General features: G+C 34.7%; 4 protein-coding genes and 1 pseudogene across 4 annotated transcripts; 2 read left to right on the top strand and 3 right to left on the bottom strand.

Annotated features, from left to right (window-relative positions):
* Positions 1 to 343: 343 nt before the first annotated feature.
* On the top strand, positions 344 to 2214 carry LOC106339931 (cytochrome P450 78A6). The gene is made up of 2 exons (XM_013778799.1): positions 344 to 1372; positions 1513 to 2214. The coding sequence occupies exons 1-2, from the start codon at positions 407 to 409 to the stop codon at positions 2128 to 2130; spliced, it is 1584 nt and encodes a 527-aa protein (XP_013634253.1). The 5' UTR covers positions 344 to 406; the 3' UTR covers positions 2131 to 2214.
* A 3961-nt stretch (positions 2215 to 6175) lies between these two features.
* LOC106342588 lies at positions 6176 to 7282 on the bottom strand. Its single transcript, XM_013781561.1, has 4 exons — positions 7074 to 7282; positions 6866 to 6981; positions 6698 to 6764; positions 6176 to 6606 (listed from the first exon to the last, which is right to left on the bottom strand). The coding sequence occupies exons 2-4, from the start codon at positions 6941 to 6943 to the stop codon at positions 6347 to 6349; spliced, it is 405 nt and encodes a 134-aa protein (XP_013637015.1). The 5' UTR covers positions 6944 to 6981; positions 7074 to 7282; the 3' UTR covers positions 6176 to 6346.
* A 371-nt stretch (positions 7283 to 7653) lies between these two features.
* LOC106342586 (proline-rich receptor-like protein kinase PERK9) lies at positions 7654 to 9100 on the bottom strand. The gene has a single exon (XM_013781560.1). The coding sequence runs from the start codon at positions 9024 to 9026 to the stop codon at positions 7932 to 7934; it is 1095 nt and encodes a 364-aa protein (XP_013637014.1). The 5' UTR covers positions 9027 to 9100; the 3' UTR covers positions 7654 to 7931.
* Positions 9101 to 13279: 4179 nt separating this feature from the next.
* Positions 13280 to 14835, top strand: LOC106339246 (annotated as a pseudogene).
* A 944-nt stretch (positions 14836 to 15779) lies between these two features.
* LOC106337258 (calcium-binding protein KIC-like) lies at positions 15780 to 16366 on the bottom strand. Its single transcript, XM_013776340.1, has one exon. It carries the CDS (start codon positions 16311 to 16313, stop codon positions 15912 to 15914), a length of 402 nt encoding a protein of 133 aa, XP_013631794.1. The 5' UTR covers positions 16314 to 16366; the 3' UTR covers positions 15780 to 15911.
* Positions 16367 to 17316: the final 950 nt, after the last annotated feature.

The raw sequence follows: 17316 nt of genomic DNA, 5'->3' as shown, positions 1-17316 counted from the left end.
TGTGTGTGTGTGAAAGATGAGATTTATGATAAAAATTCAGAAAACTTAATTGATTGTATTTTATGTATGGAATGATTTTTAATATACATATATATAGAACAATGAACACATTCTTGATGATGACAACAAAAAAAAAGAACACATTCTTGACATAGAGAGGGACAATAAAATAACACACAACTACACAATATACTATTAAAAATCATGTAAATTAAATATACTAAAGGAAATCATACATATACAAAGAAGATTGAATATTTTTTTTACAAAATAACAGTTTTGTGAGCTCTGATTATTATCTATATAAAGACCAAAGCCATCTGCTGATCTTTAAGCCCCACAACCAAAATACGCTCTCCTTTAGTCTCTCTCCCCTTTCTCTTCATCTAATTTCCTTTGATCAGCCATGGCTACCGAACTCGAAAGCTCCTTAGTCTTTGCCCTTCTGTCCAAATGCACCGTTCTAAGCCAAAATAATCTCGCCTTCTCTCTCCTTGCCATAGTATTCGTATGGCTTGCCATCTCTTTGTTCTTCTGGACCTATCTCGGTGGACCTGCATGGGGCAAATTCCTCTCACGCCGGTTAACTAACAAAACCGGTACGGTTATCCCCGGTCCAAGAGGGTTCCCTTTCGTGGGAAGCATGTCTCTCATGTCCAGCACTCTAGCTCACCGCCGAATCGCAGACTCTGCGGAGAGATTCGGAGCCAAACGGCTCTTAGCTTTCAGCTTAGGCGAGACACGCGTGATCGTCACGTGCAATCCCGACGTTGCTAAAGAGATTCTGAATAGCCCTGTTTTTGCTGACCGGCCGGTTAAGGAATCAGCTTACTCTCTGATGTTCAACCGGGCGATTGGATTTGCACCACACGGTGTTTACTGGCGAACTCTGCGGCGTATCGCTTCGAACCATCTCTTTAGTCCGAAACAAATCAAACGTGCTGAAACACAGAGGCGAGTGATCGCTAGCCAGATGGTGGGGTTTCTTGAGAAACAGAGCACTAACGGCGTCTGTTTTGTCCGTGAGTTGCTCAAAACGGCGTCGCTTAACAACATGATGTGCTCTGTTTTCGGACAAGAGTACGAACTTGATCAAGACCATAGTGAGTTACGTGAGTTGGTCGAAGAAGGCTATGATTTGCTCGGAACATTGAATTGGACCGATCACCTTCCTTGGTTATTGGAATTTGATCCACAGAGAATCCGGTCTAGATGTTCCGCACTCGTACCGAAGGTAAACCGGTTTGTATCCCGGATTATATCCGAGCATCGTAATCAAACCGGTGACACGCCTCGTGATTTCGTGGACGTCCTGCTCTCCCTGCATGGCTCTGATCATTTATCCGACCCGGACATCATCGCCGTTCTTTGGGTAATTAAATTTTATATAAAGTCCTATATAACATGAAATTTATAGACGGAATGTGACATGTGCTAAGATAAATAAAGCACTGAAGTATGTATTAACAGATTCTACATATCGCATTTATTCTGGTTATATTATTGTCACAGGAGATGATATTCAGAGGAACGGACACTGTAGCGGTTTTAATCGAGTGGAACCTAGCTAGGATAGTGCTTCATCCAGATATTCAATCGACGATTCAGAGTGAACTTGATTTGGTGGTCGGAAAATCAAGAGCTGTAGATGAGTCTGACTTGGCTTCACTTCCATATCTGACGGCTGTGGTAAAAGAAGTCCTGAGAATGCATCCACCAGGCCCACTTCTTTCATGGGCCCGTTTGGCCATAACAGATACGATCGTTGATGGTCGTTTTATTCCGGCAGGGACCACAGCAATGGTGAACATGTGGGCAATAGCGCATGATCCACACGTGTGGGTCGATCCTTTGGAGTTCAGACCCGAAAGATTCGTGACGAAAGAAGGTGAGGTGGAGTTCTCGGTTCTTGGGTCGGATTTGAGACTAGCGCCTTTCGGGTCTGGTCGTAGGATCTGTCCTGGGAAGAATCTTGGATTGACAACCGTTACGTTCTGGACCGCGACGCTGTTACACGAATTTGAATGGGGAGTGTCAGATGGTAACGGCGTTGACTTATCTGAGAAACTCAGGCTTTCATGTGAGATGGCTAATCCTCTTGCTGCTAAACTGCGCCGTAGACGTACTTAAGATTTTAATATTTTCATGCGTAAGGTGTTTTTGTGCGTGTGTTGTGATTTGTGAGGCTGGTGAAAGGTGAATGATGTGTCTCTACTATTGTAAATACAATGAAAAATAATTTATAGTTGTGTTCTAAATTTATATAGGTACACTGGTACACAGCAGTTTATTTTAGTAATTAGTATAATCCTATAGTATAAGAAAAACATTCACCATAAACCACTTGGGTTTATAATACTAGAATGGGTTCTGTAGCTGAGCGGATTATGTGTAACCCAACCCGCAGGTGTTTGGCCCTAAAAAACTCTCCTAATCTACTAAACAACTTACACATTTATTTTTAACAGAATTTTGGAATAAATTGGATTGTAATTGAAGATTGCAATCTAATATAAAATTATCAAATCTATTTCGTGGTTGCGGTGAACGATCTTCCATGTTATACATACTCTTGGAATTGTTTACCCATTTTGACAACACATGTAATCCACGCTTCAATTTTTAAAGATAAAAAAAAAACTATATTTCTTGACAGCAAATATTAACTAAAGAATAACATTCTCATATTTTTTGTTCGAATACCCAGTACTATCCATGAAAACAACAGCAGCACGAGAACAAGTAAACTAATTATATAAATATCGATCTACATTATGAAATCGAATATGTTCAAATGGAAATGATAAATAAAAAACATTCGTCACTCCTTGTATCCTTAAAATGCCAAAAAATAACAGACAACTAGATTTTCATCCGCGCTGAAACGCGGAATACTATTTTGGTAATTTCTTTTATATAATCGCACTTTTTTTTCATTTAAAATAGATATGGACATAAAATCCGTAAACCAAATTTCATACCGAACTCAAACCAAAAAAGCTGATCCGTGCCCATTCTGAAATATAAAAATTTTCAGAATAAGTCTTGTAGTGTGGTACACCACATATCCGAACTCGAAATGTTATTAGCCAAACCCGAAGGCAACCCGAAAAACCAAAAAAAAAACCCAAAAATTCAAAAACCCGATCTGAAAGTCCATATTACTCGCAAATATAAATATTTGAAACATAAATATTTACTTCAAATATTCAATTCTATATTTATTTTGAAATTATATCTAAAAATAAGTATTTAAATCTTCAATAAGTACTTTAAATATCCAATCCTATATAAATAAGTTTATTTCTTATGTTTTGCTTTTTAATTTTGGATTTAATTTTGGATATATCCGAACCGAATCCATATAACATGAATCAGAACAATATATGGTTACTTTATAAATTTTAGATGTGATACAATTTAGAAGCAAAACTGAAGCTTACATCCGAACTCGATCCGTACTTGCAAATTTACCAGAATGAGACTTAGAATGTGATATAAATTAGAACTGAAATTCCAAATACCCAACCCGTATCGTTACGGGTACCTGAATGATTAAGCCTAACTTAAAGTATGTTTTATGTTTTGTTCGATGAGTTTATATTTGATAAATATTTTATGTGTTGAAATAACCCGTGAAACTATACTCATAAAAATATCAATAATAACATGTTTCAGCATATCATTAAATATTAATTACAATTACTATTTATTTTATCATATATATATATATATGTATCTCTAGTTTTAATACTTTATCTATACGATATATTATTATGTATTTGGTGAGTGTTTTTAAGAATTTCTTTCTTACAATTGAATTAAAGTACAGTTGTGTATACATGAATTAGTAGGTGTATTTAATTTTTTATATATAAATATATAAAATATAATAGATTATTTACTTAAAACAATGTTAATATAAATTGAACCCATTATTAAAAATAATAGATTAGTTATTTAGTTCCTTAATTTTAGGGTAGGGTATATATTTAATAATAATTAAGTTAGATATAAGTAGAAATAATAGGAAATCTAATTAAATGTAATGGTCCAACCTAGACTATTTATAAGTAGATAAAAAGTAGAACTCTAAATTAATAGATTAGATATAAAGGGTGATACATGTGGAATAAATTATTACTTAAGATTGCAATCTAATATAAAATTATCAAATCTATTTCGTGATTATGGTGAACTATCTTTCAGAGTATACACAATCTTGGAATCGTTAACCCTTTTTTTAATAACACATGTAATACCCGCTACGATTTTTAAAGGTAAAATAAACTATATTTCTTGACAGCAAATATTAACCAAAGAATAATATTCTCATATTTTTTTGGGATTTTTTATTCGAATACCCAGTACTATCCATGAAAACAACAGCAACACAAGAACAAGTAAACGAATTATTTAAATAATAATTTACATTATGAAATCGAATAAGTTCGATGGAAACGATAAATAAATAAAAACATCAAGATTCGTCAAACTTTGTATCTTTAAAGTGCCAAAGAAATCAACAGACAGTATAAAGGCTGATACATCATACATGTGGAAAGTTTTTGCTAGAAATACAGAATGTGTTGTTTTCATATCTTCTGTAAACATCTCCTATATATTATTTGTGAAACATTACAACTTTTTTTTGTAGCCACATGTAATCACTAGGATAATTCTTAGAATTATTAGCGAAATAGGTTGGTCCATCTAATTATATAATAAGTTTTTTATTAAACTAACCATAAATTCATTATTAATGTCATTTATTATTTTCTTAAATAAAGATTACGGAATTGTCTAATGTGGGTAAAGTATATATGACAATTAATGATTTTGAATAATAAAGATCTGATAAAAAAATGTATCTTCTATCAAATTTGTTTAATTTAAAACTATTAAAATAATTTTTTTTTTAAAACACAATAACCATATTATAAAAATTTACATTTTTCTATATATTTTATTTTTTGAATTTTAAAAATGAATATAAGTAAAAGTCTAATTTAATTAATCATTAAGATTTAAAATATATATGTATATATATCATTCTAAATTAAACTATAAACCATATTGAATAAATAAATATTTTAGTTTCAAAATTTACTTTGAATAATTTTTTTTGATAAAAGTTTTGAACTAACATTGATAAATTTTTTTAAATTATCAATTACTAAAATTATTAATCCCATAATAAAAATTTTATTATCAGTAATTTAAAGTTTTTACTATTAAAAATACACATGATAAAAAAACATATGAGTAGAAAGCATCATTTAAAAAAAAAGACATTAATATTAAAAATATACTATGTATGTTAATATTATTTAAATTTAACTACATATCCTATCAATTTTTTTTAAAAAAATGTTTGGATTAATAAAATTGATTTATATGTTCGCACCAATTTAATTATATATGTAATAGTTACTGACTTTTAATTATTCAATATATATTTATTATTTCATAATATGTAAGAACATATAATACATAAAATAATTTATATGTATAGGGGATGATTGGTTGGGGCTGTAGATGCTCTGGACAGCCAAAATTTAGTCTACAGCTATATATGTCAACCAATCGAGCTTTGCTTTCCTTAAAAAACTCACAGCAAAAAAATCTCTGCAAAATCAAAATATGGCTGTAGAGAGCTTTATTTCCAAAGCAAAAAATTAGTGCTTTAGAAATCTACAGCAAGGAAAGCTACAGCAAATAAATCTACAGATTAAATTCTACAGCAAAAAATATAAAGTTACAGCTCTTACCAATCATCCCCATAATGTTTATCTCGCGCAAGGCGCGGATCAGTATATATATATAGTAAGTTAATTTTCTTGTATATTACACAAATATAGTAAGTTCATTTTCGTTTCGTGTATATTATGCAAATATAGTAAGATTGTTTTCTTATATATTACACTCATTCCTTCTTCCTTACCAAAGTTGTAAATGTGTCATGCGCTCTCTTTCTTTAGTGTTTTTATACATATGTGTGTATACAACATAATACGAATTACTACCACATCAATGCATGTTAGTATGCCACGCCCATTTTCATTAGATAACCATTCATGTTGTCTTTTTTATTTTTTGTAACACAACCATTCATGTTGTCTAGTTGATTGTTTATATAGTTAATGATAGTAACACAGCCCATGCTATTGAGATATAACAAGGGCCTAATTGCTACGGCTCAGTCACATAAAGATAAATAAAACACCATTCATGGGCCAAAGAAAAGGCCATTATTACACACACAAAACCTATATAATAATACAACCTTATGAAACACTGCGATGGGTCTTTCTCTCACGTCTCAACATAATTGTTCAATTTGTTCTTAAGTTGTCTGCTTGTTGTTGTAGAATCTGAGAAAGAAAGCAACGCCGAGAATCAAGAGAGGAACCAAGTATACAAGCATCTTGTTTCCAGATTCGTCTTTTGTGGTTTCAGGTGTAGATTCTTTCTCCCACGGTGGAATATACTTCGCCGTCACCGGGACAGTTGACTTGTCAACGTCACCTATATAATATTTCTTCATCGTCTCTTTCGCTTCATTGCTATGGTTCACATCGTCAAAATCAGTGGACGCGTCCTTTCCTTTATTTTCCAGATAAGTCACAAAATTATTAAAAAACCGACAAAAAGTAAAAAACCGAACCGGATTAAACCAATGATTACTTGTACGTACCGGTGACGGCGAGGAGAACATTGTCACCGCCGGGATGTTCGTCTATGAAACTGCTGACGTCATAAACCTGTGGATTCACTTGTTTTATAAATATGGTAGATGACTAAAAATATAAATATGGTAGATGACTAAAATAGACGATTTGGAGGATTTAGTTTTGGTTGAGACCTTTCCATGGATGAGAATCCAACAATCATTCTTGCACTTATGTTTAGCCACATCATGAAACGAGATAAGCTTGGCCATTGATTACTTTCTGATGCTCTTGCCGGCTAGAAATAAACCTGAAAACAGAGGACCTTTATATAAGGTTTCATTGGACTGAAACAAAATCAAGAAAGCAAGATGGTAAAGGGAAACTTCTACGAGCACGAACCAATATACAACAGTGCGCAACTTCTTAGACCTCACGCCTTCTGTTTATATTGTAAGTTGTGAAGTTCTTTAATATTGTTATTTCTTGATTTTTCTAATAAAATTACAGTCTTGTTTTTGTTTCGGAACTGTAAGAGAAGAGGGTAAATAAATAGTTTATTATCAGCTCTTGAAGATGGACGGGGAACGAAGCAACTTATATTTTAACCCTTTTCAATACCTTACCTATAATGTATTTATTTACAGCTAGAGCTAGTTTAAGGAGTTGAAATAAAGGGCACCTACCATGGTGAAACGTGAAGAATATGCTCAAAGTGGTCAGCCACCTCAGGTAGGTGGGTGAAGTTCTTCACGTTTTATTTTTCTCAAAACAATTAAAGCATCATTGTTTATTTTGTTTAAACTTATGAGACTTTTCTCATCAGGCCCAATAACGCAAGAAAGATTTTCAACTTAGAAATCTCTTTTATCATTGAAGTATCATTGGGTGGATTTTATCCTTAGAAAGAAAAGTTGTTTGATCGAAAAAAAGAAGAAGTTGGTAATTGATAATAATATGGGCCTATCTAACAGTTATCATATGATGAAACGATTTCATGATTATTGTTTGGCAAAAGAACGTTACAAAGTTATATAGTACTCCGTTTCAATATAAACGGATCAAAGCCTCCAATATGAGTGAAGGTTATAAAAAGCTTAGAGAAGAATCATAAACCACTAACCCCACTCATTTTTGTTCTTATTCTTTTTTTTTCTCTCTCTATTTTTTTTTAGCAAATTGAATTTATTGTAAATATAACCCAAAAACCTTAACCTTCTTTTGGTTTTATTTTCCTTTTCAGAATGAAATTTTATTTTCTCAGTTGGTGTATCCGCCGTCATTGTTACCGTAATCCTTCACGTCGAAACCATTGCCAGAGCCAGGTTTACGGGAGATTCTAAGATGAACACCGGGATCGTGATGAGTAGCCATCGAGTTGTAAACAAGAGAGTTGTTTATCATCTGAACGTTACTGTTCATAAATGTTTTCATCGGGAGATTATTACTATTGGCATTATTATTAGGGTTCTTTGTAGTTTTCTTCTTCCCTTCTCCTTCATCACTGCTGCTGCTGCTACTACTGCTTTGAAGTCGCCGTCCCTTCTCTCCAGTGCCGTGGAAACCCCTAGAGGAATGTGGTCCTGCTCCTCCGGTTTTGTTGCTTGAAGGAGATCGTAGGATCTCCATAACAGCACCTTTGTTTTGCCCCGCAATGGTGATGGCTCGTGTGCCCATTATGTTTTCTGAATCAGACACAGGTTGCTTATGATGAGTCTTATTGGTGTTGTTGCCTTGATGGTTATGGCTCTGGTTATGATGGTTTGGTTCTTGGAGTTGGCTTGTTTTCTCGGATGTGAGAATGTTTTTCTGAGTGGTTTGGCGTTCGGAATGTAACTGAGGAGGTGGGAGAGAGTATGGAGAGAGTGGTCTCGGTGATGGTACCTTTCGAAAACTCTCTTGTTCAGATTTTGTCGACCTAGTCGAATGAGCTGGACTCGGTGGTGAAGTTGGTTTTCGCGGTGGAAAGGCTTCTTGAACCTCCTTGGGAGATGGTGGCGGTGTGTATGACGACCGAGGAGGTGGCGGTGGGGGTGACGGAGACTTAGCTTTTGGTGGGGTCGGTGGTGACATGTGGCGGCTTGGCGGTGAATGATACGGGAACCGCTCCTGAGTAGGTGGAGGTGGAGGAGTTTGCTGACGTGGAGGCGAAGGAGGTCGTTGCTGACGTGGAGGCGAAGGAGGTTGTTGCTGACGTGGAGGTGACGGTTGTTTCGCCGGTTGTCTGACTACAACCTGACGGCTAGGGGTTTGTCGAGTTTGAGGTGGAGGAGGAGGAGGAGGTGGGTCGCTTGAGCCTTGTGATGTGGGCCTAGCGATGCTAGCGAGACGGAACCATGGACGCACGTTGGACATTATTTTCAGTATGAAATGTAAGATGTTATTAATTAGTGTGAAATCACAATGTTATAATTATGATATGAAACAAAACGTATATATAGACGAGTGTGTTGAATAAAAGCTAAGTACCAGAAACGTGAAAGAAAAAAAAAGTAACTGGAGAAGAAAGGTATCGGATTCATGCAATAAGATTTCCAGCTTGCAAGAACCACATTTTACGACTGGTATCAATCGTTAAGTGTCATTTCCAAGCTTCTCTCCTGTAATTTAATTTTCACCGTTAATGGATTAATTTAGATTCCATTATTTGGTTAAATTAATTTCATTTTAAAAGATTGATAGTGGTGCCAGTTTGAGTTGCAAATTATTCCCTTTCCATTATATTTTAATAATAAGAGATTAATGTTTCTCCACTGGTTTGAGTCACAAATTATTCCCATATTCTCCTCTACTATCGATTTGACGACTAAAAATTATATTATATAACAAACCTTATACTTATTTGTACGAACGGTTGATATTATTTCATTTAGGTTGATTTTTTGAGGAACTTAGCTTTTATTCAAGGATTATTAAATATAAATGGAAAGGGAAGCTTCAGAAACCAAACATCGAATACTGATGAGCGGTAGAAAGTATTTCTGTGCTAAGCATCTTCTTCAGCTTTTCTTTTAATATTCATAAATTTTAAATTTTAAATTTGTGAAATGTATTGGTCACTACTCTGAGCCTGAGCCACTAATTCTTTCATTCAGAATGTATTATAGGCTGTGCTTGGCATAGAAGTACCCATTTCAAGTATAGCATCACAGATGAAAGTGTTATTGTTTTATATATTTTGATTGATTTAGAAATCCATATAGTATTTATAAATCTAAGTAAAATATGCAAATCCGGAGGTTTTCGTTCGGATTTGAATCTTTGTATTTTTAACTAAGAAATCCAAACAAATCCATTCAAATCCATTATAAAATCAAATATATTAGTAAATCCGTACGATTGAATAACACTTGATTTGATACAGAATTTCTGAATCATTAAACCAATAACACATGATTTTAATACAGATTTGAAAATCATAGAACCAATAACACTAGATTTAGTTTGGATTTTCAAATCCATTAAAATACAACAATCAATAACCCCTACTCAGTTATTTTGCATTTTACTAAGTCATTATATATGATTAAATAAGGAAAACATGAAAAATTATTGCAAAGATGAATAATAATCCATGTTGTGAAGATGAAATTTTGATGGCCCCGTAAAGAAGAAAATACAAACATGATCTACCTCAACGTCTAACTTAGGTTGATGTATATTGAACCTTAGATATGCTTTTGGGACCATCAAAGGATAAGATAAAATACATTGACAGCTATAGAGCCATACTCATTGTCCTCTTTTTTTTTTGAAAAAAGGCAACTCATTGTCCTCTTGCGTTTTCAAATGTTTAAAAGGTAGGTTTGCTTAAAGATGTAGACATGATTAAAGATGCTGGTTCTATCGACTTAGAACGAACCTGGAGGTGAAGGTATTATAAACACGAAGCGAAGTTTGGCAAACAACACATTTACTGAATCAACAACAACAACATCAAATGTCTTTTACAATTGGACAGTAGGAGAAACATTATTGGAACGTCGAAACACTCTTGGGACGTCTAAATACTGTTGGGCCTTTCATAATAGGTCTCAGAACATCGCTCAAATGATGCCAAGACACTTGGACCTTTTAACTTTCTTATTCATTGATGCAACATGTACCATTGCACTAGGTTAGTGAAGAAAAAAAATCATTTGCGTAAAGGCCCATGCTATGTTGCATCTAATGGCCTTGTATTATTAGTTGACGTTACACTAATGGGGCAAATTATAAAGTTCGCATCATCGCATGCCTTCATTTATAGCGTAAACGACAGATTTTTGTTCAACTTTTATTAGTTCGTCTTGCTTATTAGTCAGATAATAATATAGGTTTATCGAACGAATTTCTTTACTATTTAAGTCAACGTCAAAGAAAGACTATTACTTCAAAGTTCGAAACACGTTTTCTTTGTTTAGAATTGTCAAAATCCCCAAGCACATGGAATGGTTTAGTCGGGATTATATGTGAATAAACACGTTGATGTTATACAAGTCTGTAATATAATATTGTGAGCATACATTAATTCCCTATTTTATTGTGGCAGCACATGCAAAGATATGCCAAAACAGAAATAAACGAGTCCCAGTGGTTTTTTTTTGGTGTGCGTGTTTCAAACTTGGAGTAGACCAAGAGTTTTGAAAATAAGAACCTCAAGATTCATTAATATATTTGTATATGTTATATGTTTATGTTTCACTAAAACTATAAGAATTTTGGTGGAAGTGTGTTGTTTTAGTTTGGCTAACATCGATTTAACCTGATTAATAAGCTCTATTTAAAAACGAGTGTGAAGAGGAAAGATCATAGAATCATGATGAATGCACACCCCGATGACGTTTCAATTGGTACAGCTTTACAGACAATAGATTAGTGCAGAACATGTAAAGCAAAAGCTGAAAACTGATAAAATATCGAAAATACAGCATGTACTAGAAGAAAGAAAAGAGACATCTTCTTTCCATTGAATGTAATAATTACTAGTATTAATGTAACTTGTAACTAATTTGGAATTAGCCATTTTCATTTGTCAGCATTAAAAATTACCCTCTATATCAAACAATGAGCATAATGCAGCAATGAATTATTTAGAAAAAAACAAGACCATTTTTGCTCATTACTAGCTAATCAAACTTAGTTTTTTTGGCTCATTACTAGTTAATCAAACTTTAGTTGCTTGGAGTTGCATACAAAATAGGCTAAGAAAAATGCATAGCGGCATCAAGGGTCCACTGAACGCATTATTCTTGTTGCAGGATACAATATGTAGCTATTCCAGATAATTGTTAAATGTAAAAAAAAATGAAGATATAATATTTTCTTGGTATATATTAGTTGGTAGTGGAGACTAAGCTTTTGTGCTTAATCATGGATCATTAACTGTACAAATTATGTCTTTTGATATAAGCCTTTCTCAGTATCTCTTAAAAACTTAAATATCAAATCCGATCATCTATATAATAATCATCTGACTATATTAAACATTTACAAGTTACTTATCATTTATCAAATAAAACTCTTCAAAACGGCAAAGGATTATGCGGCTTATTACATTATATATTAATCAAGATTACTTTAATCATCTTGTGTCGACCTCATAATTTTAAACAACTTAAAAGAAAAATGACAAACTAATTTAGCTTGCTTCTTAAGTGAATTATTTGATTCTCATTGTGATTGTTATATGTGGAATATTAATATTCGAGTAATCAATTAAATTACCATATATTAGCCAAAAGAATAAACTTAAACAATTGTTATTTTTTCTTACTCAAGTTGACTTTACAATTTTGTTGGCCATGAGTCATGATAATAATAATTAAAAAAACTAATAGTTTACAACAAATGATATTTCAGTTGACATACCAAATACATCCTCCTACATATAGTTAAATCTTTTGTATAATGCATATATACAGATAAGTTTTAGACATTTTTATAATATAAATATATTAATTTAATGTTTTGAAACTTGATTTGTCATAACATAAACATCGTTAGTAGTATTTGATGTGTGATCACTAGATCATCATGTGTGTTTTTTTCTGCTTTTTGCTTTTACAAACTTTGTATTCATGTTTATAATTTTTAAAGACTATTAGTAGTTTCACCTTTACAAATAGTTTTATGGAAAATTAGTTATAATCACATTGCAATCGGTTAACAATTGGTTAAATGAAACCACATTCAAAAGTATGTTTGAAATTTAATTAGCGAATTTATTTCAGATTATTAGAATTAGTAAAAGACATATCTTAAACCGACTTTTTCATTCATGAACTTTTAATTTTTTTTTCTATTCTTACTAAGTCATGAATGTACATAATTTTTAATCTCCTCGCCATTAGAATCAATCCATATTCTACATTTGTATAATATACATATTTGATATGATTTTAATTAAGTGATTCATGAACGTATACAAAATATCAAAACTTAAACTAAAAGAAAAATCTTGTTATTTCTTTTTTTTCTTGTAACCAAATCTTACCAGTAGTCATCACTAGTGCAAAGTGACTTGTTGAACATGTCAAAATAAGTGAAAGTAAATATTCTTTCATTTTTAATATATAAATATTTATTGTCTTCCTTTACGGCTTTCTCCGAGTGTTCTTAATATTTTTCTCTGAACATCCGTCAAAATAATCAGTCTCTTATTTTCTAATTTCTATCACAATTCTCAGAACATGCATTTGATTTTTATATTGTCCGAGTATGTTTCATTTTTAGCAGTATATATATATACGATCTTCCAGCTGAGTGAGTTTTGGAAAGGAGAGTAATTCATATTTCTATCTTCAATGGGAATGATTTTATGGTATTTGTTTCTTTGGCTGATTGTGGTGGGGATTGTTCTGTTCTTGGCTAGGATTGTATTATTCAAAACTGGTTTGATTTACATGGTGAAGAAATGGTGGAGGACAGTGGTCGATGTGTTCCCATGTTTACCAGTCCTATAAGGTTCCGGAATTCAACGACAACTTGCAAGAAAATCATCTCTACATGAAAGTGTACTCGTATCTCAATTCTCTGAGCTCCATCGAGGATTCAGATTTCACCAACCTCTTCACCGAAAAAAAGTCAAACGAGATCATCCTCCACTTAGACCGGAACCAGATCGTTGGAGACGAGTTTCTCGGTGCAAGAGTTTGTTGGTACAACAAAGACGGAACAAGGAGTTTTGTTTTGAAGATTCGCAAAGCCGATAAACGGAGAATTCTCGGTCCTTATCTCCAGCATATACACAGAGTGACTGATGAGCTTGAACAGAGGAACACAGAGCTGAAGCTGTTCATGAAGAGAAAGAAAAACGTACGGTGGAGATCGATTCCGTTCAACCACCCGTGTACGTTCGACAATATCGCCATGGAAACGGACCTGAAGAACAAGGTCAAATCAAGCTTCGTCGCGGCGATGGTCAAACGGACCTGACTACAATGTATACGATATAGATCTCTCCAAAGCATCCGATGACTCGGATCTTAAGATGCTTCTGTTACAGACCAGACGCAAGTCCGTGATCGTCATCGAGGATCTCGATCGCTTCATCTCTTCGAAACCAACGGCCGTGAGCGTCTCAGGGATTTTGAAAAGAACAAATCGACCCGGCTTTGCTCCGACCGGGCCGGGTCGACGTTCACATCCACTTCCCGTTATGCGACTTCACGGCGTTAAAACGCTCGCCAACAGCTACTTAGGCGTGAAAGAGCACAAGCTGTTCCCACAGGTGGAAGGGATGTTCCAGAACGGCGCGTCTCTGAGTCCCGCAGAGATCGGAGAGCTGATGATCGCGAACCGAAGTTCGCCTACTCGCGCGTTGAAGCATGTCATCAATGCTATGCAGACTGACGGAGACCACCGGAGAGGAGCTGGACGGCGTTTGATTCTCGAAAGCGGATCGAGAAGATCAACGGCGGAAGATGGCGGAGATGTGAGTGGTCCTCTTTGCGGGGGAGGAGGAAACTCGCCGGCGGTGAAGGAGCTGAGGAAGCTGGATTGAGAATAAAAAGTAGTAGGAAGTCTGAGTCGTTGTTGGATGTGGCTCGAGAGAACAGTAGTGATTAAATTTTTAATAGTCAACAGCCACGTGGATTAATTATATTGGCTATGAGAGTTGAGAATGTCACTGTTTTTTTTTCTAGTGTTATGCTTTTTTGTTTTTTTGCTGTAATGAAAAGAGATCCCAAATTATTTTTTTTAACAGATTTTTGAATTATGGGCCAGTTACAACAAAAGCCAATTAAAAATTTATTGAAATTTTATAAACGTGTGGACTAAAATTATAATGATCGTAGTGGTCATTAATAACACTCACGCATTTTGAAAGCTTCTCCGTCTTCTTCATCTCCATCGAGCGTCGTCGTCGTCATCTAAGGTTTTTTCTTGCTCGTTGCTTCCTGAGATTCGTCAAGGTAGAAGTTTCGATAATTCGATTATATACGATACTGTGACAATTATACATGATCTGATCGTTTTCGATTTTGTTTATGTTTGATTAGTTCTGGTGTTGCAGCAATTGGATGAGGCCGGTGTTCGTGGGGAATTTTGAGTATGAGACTCGCCACTCGGAGCTGGAACGGTTGTTTAGCAAGTACGGGAGAGTCAAGCGAGTTGACATGAAGTCTGGTAAACAGTCTCAATTTTTTTTTTTTTAACTCTTTCTGGCGATGAGGAGGATACATAGAAAGTTATGGTTTTGATTGAGAGGGATTACAGTGAACTGTTTGATCTATTATTCTGCGTTTCTTGTTTAATCTGTTGTACCATGATTTAGTGTTAAGAGTAAATTCGAAAGGAACCAGATTATGGTAGAGCTAGAAGCCCAGGTTATGACAGATACAGGAGGTAACAACAACACTTGGCTTGTAACTGTTTAAATTACCGTTAATGATATTTTTTTCTATAATTGTTTGACATTTTGTCTGTTTGTGTGTTTTAACAGCCGGTCTCCTATTCAAAGAGCAAGAGGTTGAAGATGTTGTTCTGCAATGAGTCTCCCAATGGTTGCGGTGTTGTTCTATGTTAGTCTGTCACTAGAACTAAGTGTGTTAGAACGAGTTTTCACCAGTTGCTAATACTACTTGCCTTTCTGCTATATGTGCTTCAAGTTTTAGTATCTTATAATGACAATAAATGACAAAAGATTGGATTCGATCTCTTTAACCATTCAATTGTTCAGGGCCTTAAAATATTCAGAAACATTTAGAAATTTAGGAGAAAGAAAGAGAATACACAAGAAAAAAAGGTTCTTCTTCATCAAGGCAGAGAAGAGTGATTGTGATTGTTGAGTTCTTGGCTAATAGCTTTCTCCAGCCAAGTCTCAGCATCTTCCATCATCTCAGGGCTTAACCGAACCATGAGAACGCAGAACTCGGTTTGGTTAAGAGCACCATCTCCGTCAAGGTCTCCTTCTCTAACCATTCCTTGTGCATCTTCCTTGCTCATTCCTTCAATCCCAAGCACCCTTGAGTTCCTCCTTAGACTCTCAGCTGTAATGAGATCTCTCTCTGGATCCGCTAGCAAACTGAAACCTTTGCATAGCTCTGATACAAACTCTTCTACGTCCATTTTCTCCGCCATGATCGGTAACATATCTTCGTATTCGGTCTCCATCTTCGTAGTAGCAGCTACAAAAGGTTTCTTGCTTGGCGGTTCCATGAGGAGAGAAGAAATTTTGTGAACTGTTTTGATTTGAGTGCAATGGGGGGTAGATATACAAAGTGTGAGTTGGACTATGTGTACAGATGTGGTTGTCACGTCTGAACATAAATCGTGTGGTCTATAAACTCTCTTCTTGAAACTATCGACGTTGGATTGTGAGAGTTGAAGAAATGAACGGCTGTGATTCCATCTCATGACGATGCGTTTTGTTGTTAACGAAGACACCTGGTTATTAGGTAGCTTCGTAGAAACTTCGAATGGGCCATGAATCCGACTTGTTCCAACTCTTATAGTTATTAACTTATTATTATCATCAAAAGGAAAGATAAGAGATACGTACGTAAGTTTCGCAGAAGTTTCGTTTTCTTGATTTCTTCTGTCAAATCTCTAGATTTTTTGTTTTTTTTGTTGTAGTGTCGTGTTTATGAATTGGATTCTCCTACAATGATAACGACATATCAACTCATTTGTTTGTCTCTTTCTCCGTCCTAGTCCTAGCTAACTGATTTGAGATGTCGTTATATATTATTCGTTGATGTAGAAGTAAGTTTTAGGTAAAACGATCATTAAAGGAAAAAAGAAGAAAATTCAAGAAATTTCTGTTAATTATATCTCTAAAGAATTTCATAGGGCCGAGTTAGTATTGAACTAAAACATGTCCTAAAAACCATGCCGTTTCGTGACGTTGTTGCCGGTATCAAATTTGGTTTATTTTATGTTGTTTCTTATCTTTTTTTTTGTCATCTGATGGATTAATTTGAAAACATGAAAGTTTTTACACAAGCCGGCAAGGAGCACATTCTTTCCGGAGCCATAAGCCGGCAAGGATCACAATCCTTCCGGAGCCAGACGAAACTACAAAGGCATGAATAAAACGTAAAGGTGGGTTACTAAAACTTAAGCTTAGAAACTCATAATAGAGAACTGAAATGGATGTCCTCATGATAGCGACCACTAGGAAAGAGCGCGCCGGTCTTCAAAGAACGAATAGAAACAAGCC

Source organism: Brassica oleracea, chromosome C4, assembly GCF_000695525.1.
Source record: "Brassica oleracea var. oleracea cultivar TO1000 chromosome C4, BOL, whole genome shotgun sequence".
In the NCBI taxonomy this organism is placed as follows: Eukaryota; Viridiplantae; Streptophyta; class Magnoliopsida; order Brassicales; family Brassicaceae; genus Brassica; species Brassica oleracea.
This window is presented reverse-complemented; position numbering and strand designations above follow the sequence as displayed.